Source organism: Melozone crissalis, unplaced genomic scaffold (assembly GCF_028551555.1).
Source record: "Melozone crissalis strain CALT ecotype California unplaced genomic scaffold, PUWL_Pcris_2 ptg000014l_1, whole genome shotgun sequence".
In the NCBI taxonomy this organism is placed as follows: Eukaryota; Metazoa; Chordata; class Aves; order Passeriformes; family Passerellidae; genus Melozone; species Melozone crissalis.
Window position 1 is genome coordinate 2,844,971 of NW_026535792.1, and position 6,180 is coordinate 2,851,150.

At 46.9% G+C, this 6,180-nt stretch overlaps 1 protein-coding gene across 1 annotated transcript; it reads left to right on the forward strand.

Moving 5' to 3' along the window:
- The first annotated feature begins 58 nt into the window (after positions 1–58).
- SELENOS (selenoprotein S) lies at positions 59–5,666 on the forward strand. Its single transcript, XM_054272725.1, has 6 exons — positions 59–140; positions 254–376; positions 1,731–1,837; positions 2,673–2,762; positions 2,845–2,920; positions 4,834–5,666. The coding sequence occupies exons 1-6, from the start codon at positions 59–61 to the stop codon at positions 4,911–4,913; spliced, it is 558 nt and encodes a 185-aa protein (XP_054128700.1). The 3' UTR covers positions 4,914–5,666.
- Positions 5,667–6,180: the final 514 nt, after the last annotated feature.

Genomic DNA, 6,180 nt, shown 5'->3' on the forward strand with positions numbered 1-6,180 from the left:
ACGGGGCGGTGATTGGCGGAGCGGGGCGGGCCCGGACGTGAGGCGGCGGCGGCGGGCGATGGATCTCGGGGACGGCGGCGCCGCGGGCGGGCCCGGGCCGGCGCTGGGCCGGGGCGGGCTGGAGGCGCTGCAGCACACGGGTGAGGGGCCGCGGGCCGGGGGGCAGCGCGGGGCGCGGCGGGGCCGGGGCGCGGAGCCCCGAGGCGGGCCTCGTGCCGCGGGCCGCGCTCAGCCCCGGCCTGTCCCCCGGCAGTGGGCTCGGTGCTGTCCGGCTATGGCTGGTACCTGCTGCTGGCCGCCGTCGCCGTGTACCTGCTCGTGCAGAAGGTGTCCCGCGGGCTGGCGGCGCGGCCCGGAGCGGCGGAGGCGGCCGAGGGTGAGTGCGGGGCGGGGTCGGGAGGCGGTGACGGCCCGAGGGAGCCGGGTGAGGGCTGGGTGGGAGCGGCGCTCGGGGCACCTCTGAGCCCGCAGATCCCGAGTGAGGAGATCACCGGGACAGGCTGGGCCCAGGGAGTGTTTGTAAAGGCTCTGAAGGAAAAGCTGCGTCCCAAAGTAACGAGTTTGGGAACAAAGGAGTGGGACATCACTCGGGGATGGGCAGCAGCACCTGTGGCCAGCTACCAAATAACTTTTAGACTTAACCAAAACGCCCAAATCTAAATCCTGGTGAAAATGCTTCTATAAATATTCACCTTTTGTTGATATTCATCACCCCCTTGCAGTTACCCTTTCCCAGTTCCTGCTCTGGCAGCACTGTGTACGTTTGGGGTGTGACAGTGTGTGTTATCCTTGGGAGGGTGGCACAGGTTGTAACTCTCACACAGTCACATCCTGCTGAAAAGCACAGCCTGTGCTCCTGGACCTGCCAAACCCATGAGTGCTTGGCACTGATCCCCTGGGCACGTCGGCCCCTCAGTAAAATCTTATTTGTGTGCTCTTATCCTCCTGCTGTTCTTTTGTGATGATAATTAAATGGCTGTTTAATTGCCCAAACTGCCTGGAAATGAAATTACTGAAAGTACTGACATTTCTTTTTCATATTCATCACTGGATCATAGCAAAGAATGAGGCAAAAAAATGCGGAGATGCTTCAGCTGCTGGGAGAAAACAGAGAACATTTGCCTATTTTGGGGGATGTAATTTTCCTTTTGACCTTCACAGGTCACTCATGAAGAGCAGTGGTGACTCAGTGTGGATTTTCTGAGGCCTCCAGGGGTCTCTTGAGATGTGTGTCATCTTTGTAAGTGATTTCTCTGCTGATGGAGGCTGTTAAATCCACTGCTGCACTGACACCAGCAGGACCCCTTGCCAGAAGGAGTGGGAGTGAATGTGGGCTGGTTGCCTCATCCTTCTGCGTAAGAGAAGTTCTCTGGGTAAAAATGGTCCCTGCGAAGACTGAGTGATATTTCTGAATTAATTTGTATCTAACAAATCCTTCAGAAATAGAAGGAAGTGTCCTTGAAGTGTGAGGTTTAAATTTTATGGTTAGGTACACTTGTGTCCTTATTAAAATCCTGTTGAAGTAATTGCTTTAAAACAGGAAAACATGATGAAGTTTAATTCAGCATTATAAATTAGTATAAAAGATTAGCTGGAAACTGAACTTGAGCTGTGATTTTCTGCAAAACACCTGCAGGGAGAGATGTGAGCCTTTCCTTATTACAGTTCTTTGAGGAGACCATCTAGGATTTACTTTGAGAAGCTTTGCAAACTCTTTCCTGGTTTCCTAGAGCCTGATGTGGTGGTGAGAAGGCAGGAAGCTTTGGCAGCAGCTCGCCTCAGGATGCAAGAGGAATTGAATGCACAAGCAGAAAAATACAAAGAAAAGCAAAGACAGGTAACCAGAGAGCATTTCTTGCTTTTTCTCATCAATTTCTCATCAAGCACTTTGCTGCTGTAAAAGACAGCAGCAAATTGTGATTGTGGGCAGGGTCACTGTGGGCCTGGTGTTCATTTTTCACAGGTAAATCTGTACCTGCAGGAGCTTTGTTGTGTGAGCAGTGAATGGCTGGAGGGGGTTTGCTGGCATTTAAATTAACTGTCCCATGGCACATGTGTGTTTTCTGCTCTTGAAGGCAAATATAAGTGTTAGCAATGTAGCTTAGCATTGCTGCAGTTTAAGGGTCTGAATTACAGCTTGAGATCACAAGGAATAGCAAATTGCTGAGTGGGGCAGTGCAGAAAATGGGTGTGATCAGCACAGTAATAACTCTGATCATCATCCCAGCTCTTCTGGTTTTGCTTTTGCAGTCAGACACTCAGACCTCAGTTTGTAGCTGATGCTTCAAGTAATGTTGACAGTTAAAAACAAAGGAAAAGTCCTTTCTTTCTTCTGTGGAACCCCACATTGTGCATTAAATTACTGCAATATTCTTTACTTAGTACTTTGCATAGACTCAGGGTTTAAACTTGCCACTTGGTTTTACCTTCAAAATCTTTTAAAGCATCAAGTGGCTAAAAGAAGCTGCAGGCTCAGTCAGTGCATCCTGAGGAGGGTGAGAGATGTGGCTGCATAAAAAGAGTAAATTCTTCCATAATCTCAGAGATACTGCTTCAGATAAATACAGTTTGATGAGCCTGTTGTAGCTGTTTCTGGGGATTCTGTTAGCTCTGAAATCTGAGTTTTAAGGTCAAAACTAAGATTAAAATTGTGTCCTGGGTTTGTTGTGTAGCTGGAGGAGGAGCGGCGACGGCAGAAGATCGCGATGTGGGAGAGCATGCAGGAGGGAAAGAGCTACAAAGGAAACCTGAAACTGAATCAGGTAACAGCCATGGCAATCAGGTCACACTTGTGATTCAGGGAGCTGCAATTCCCACTGAGTAACTTTCTGCTTTTCTGAACAGCAAGAAGCAGAATCTGGTGCCTCTGCCTCAGCAGTCCCGAAATCGAAACCAAACAAAAAGCCCTTGAGAGGAGGTGGTGAGTATGGAATCCTTCAGACACTCTGAGCTGGGAACAGGGCATTTATCCAGCTGTATCTATGGGCTCTGTACATACTTTTTTCCAAGGAAAAAACAAAACATTCCTGACAAACAAGCTCTTTATCTCTGATCAGCTGGTCTGCTCTGTCCTTTGTGCAAAAGCTGGCAGGAAGTTTTGGGAGTTCTTTTCCTTGGGAAAAGAATGTGTCAGGTTTTTTTTGTAAATATGCTTTGGTATAATTTACTGAGATTTTTGTCACTTAGAATTACAGATTCTTACAGTAGTTCTGGGATCCTTCCCCCATTATTCTCTTAAGTTCAATAATTTAATATATTGTCTGCCTTTAAAGCACCTGTAGTACTGACTAAATGCAGGAAGAGGGTATTTTACTTTGTATTATGTAGATTCAGATGATTAAAGAAATTATTGTGTAAAATGTGACCTTATTCTTCATATACCACCGTGCTGACCTATTGAATATATAAATCCTGTGGATGTATAAACTCTTACCAACTCTCACAAAGCACCAGAAGGTCTCATGTTAAACTCAGTCACCTGCTGGCACCATCTTGGTGGATGAAGTGCTTTCTGTGGCCTCACATTGCCCATGCCAGGCTCGCTGGCCATGCAGGCAGTCTGCTCCTCTCCTCTCAGCCCAAGAGCCCTTGCCATACCTGCAGGTGCTGATTTGGGTGTATTTTAGTGACAATTTTCTGTCTGATCATCCAGACAGCCTCAATCAGGCTGAAAAGGAGGCCCCCTTAGGGTGCAGTGCTAATTAATTGATTAAAAGTACAAAATCTGTGGATTCTTGATGAAACACACTAAACCTCCATAACAGCGCAGTGCTGGGATTTCTGCTTTGAGTGTTTTTCCTGGCATTTGAAGGAATCAAATAGATTGGCTCATCTTATGAGGGTGTGGTGCCTGATGCTGTCAGCTACCTTTGGTGTCTCTGTCATGGGACATTTCCCTCCTGGGGGATGAGGGGTGCAGGGCTCAGCTGTGCTGAGAGGCAGGGTCAGGGCAGCTGGCTGTGGGCGCCCTTCCAGCTGCTACCTGTCCTGGTTTAATCCTCAGCAAAGTCCTTGCTTAAGTAACCCATTACAGAATTAGAGGTCTCAGATCTTCTCCTGAGGTGGATCAGCATGAAGTGAAAGAACCATCTGTGCTGCTCAGCTGCTCAATTAAGCTAGAAAGCAAAACTTGGCTTTGGTATGAGAAAAACAAATTTCAAATTTGAAGGTGGTGCTGGGAGTTTCAGTGGAGCAGGTTGCTTTGGAACCTCCCTGGTTAGCAGTGCTGCTAGGGTTTGGGTTCTTAGGTTTGTGCAGAACAAATTGAAGATGTTTGCCAAGTTGTAACTTTGAGTGTGTTCTCCTGACATGAAGTTTCCCATGGTTACAGCATTAGGATGTTCAGCTAAAGTGTATTTGCCTTACTGCCTATGTTTGCCTTTCAAATGCTCTAAAAAGATACTTTGCAGTGTTAATGAGTGTATTTACCTTTTGACCTTCAGAGTATTCATTGCAGGCCTGGAATGAAGGATTGTTTTAAGTCCCTGACTGTTGGGGCTCTTGCAGAACAGACACTCTGCAGAGTTTACTCTAAGAGCTGCTCTTGCTGCACTGCAGCTTTAGTGCAGACTTAGAAAAATTAAATGGCCATTCATTTCAATTGCATTTAACCCAAATTGATCAAATTAAACCACAAGTGTTTAGCAATGGCTTTTAAAGAAAGAAACCCTCTCAAGTCTGGGTGTTTTCTGTGCTTTCATTTTCCCTAAAATGCTGCGTGAGTGAAATATGAGCAAGGTGTGGATATTATGAGATCAGTTTTTGCTGTTTTTTGTGTGCTGGTGAAGGGCTGTGGAGGATGAATGTTAAGAAGGTCTCTCCTGTGTGTTGCAGGCTACAACCCCCTGTCTGGAGAAGGAGGAGGGACGTGCTCCTGGAGGCCCGGCCGGCGGGGCCCGTCCGCGGGTGGATGAGGCTAAAGCATCCCTGGTGTCCCTCCCTGGCACCAGCAGGCTTGATCCCACCCCCTGTCCCACTGCCTGCAGCTGGCCTGGCACAGCCACTCCTCTGGGGCTGCCTCAGTGCACTTGCTAACTTAAAACAGGTTTCTGTTTGTTTGATGTACACAGTTTCCAAATTGTAACACATTGGCTGATCCTAAACCAGAAAAATGGCTGATCCTCTTAGAGAGAGCAGAGAGAGAAGCAATTTCAGCATGATCAGTAAATTTTCACTCTTCTCTAGAGAGGGATTGCAGTCTCCAAGGTGAATCACCTGGGACTGTGAGATCTGGGGTTTCTGGCAAATTTAGTTGTCTATGCTCACATTACCTCTGTAAGATGAAGATATTTGCCATCCTCAGACATGTTACCAGATTTACCTTCCAGCTAAACACAGTCATTTAGAGAGGAGAGGTTTTATCATTGGCAGACACCTTGAATTTAGGCAGAGGGACTTTCAGAAAAAGCACAGGTGATCTGACAAATGCCACGGATTTGCACCAAAGGTCAGTTACTGCAGAAGAGTCTCTGTGACAAGCCAGCTTGAATGATGTTTTCCTTATAAATGGTGAACAAACCAGTGAGGATTACTGATGCTAGACAGCAGACAGGGGGGTTCTTGCTACTCCTTTTTTTTTATTTTTTCTTTTTTTTAATTTCAACTGCTTTGTAAAAACAACACACTATTAAATATAATTGCAAACGTCACAAATCTAGTATTTACAATCTCGTGGTTTTCTGCAGCATCTTTTTTATAGAAGGCATTTATTCTGGTGCAATAAATGTGTATAAAGCAAGGTGGGAGGTGAAGTGACCTTGGTGCAGCTTGTGCAGCACCAAAGCTGAGGCTGGTGTGTGCTGAGGAGGACTCTGGGCAGTGAAGGGATGCAAGGAGTGTGGGGTGTTCATCCTTTGGTGTGTGTCCAGCCCTGAGGACAGAGAACATCTGGTCATCATAACCAGACTTTCCAAGCATCCCATCCCCTCGATTTTCTCTCTAAAATGCAACAGACAAATAAAATGCAGGTTGTCTTTGGAGAGGAGTGGAATAATTCCTGTTGGCATGGGGCAAGTGTCCTGTGTCCAGTTGCTGTTCCTGAGCTGCTCTGTGGGCATTGGGGTAGGCAGCAGTGGTTCCTTAGAGCTTAGGGCTGTTTGAGTACTTGTTTCTGAATATTTCCACTCAGGATACTTGTACTTACCAATAGATATGAGCATCAACTTTGAGTACACTGTTTAT

Coding starts and splice junctions, on each gene's coding strand:
- SELENOS (XM_054272725.1), top strand. CDS start 59: ATGGATCTCGGGGACGGCGGCGCCGCGGGCGGGCCCGGGCCGGCGCTG. Junction 2,763..2,844: donor GAAACCTGAAACTGAATCAG/GTAACAGCCATG, acceptor TTTTCTGAACAG/CAAGAAGCAGAATCTGGTGC. Junction 2,921..4,833: donor AAAGCCCTTGAGAGGAGGTG/GTGAGTATGGAA, acceptor TGTGTGTTGCAG/GCTACAACCCCCTGTCTGGA.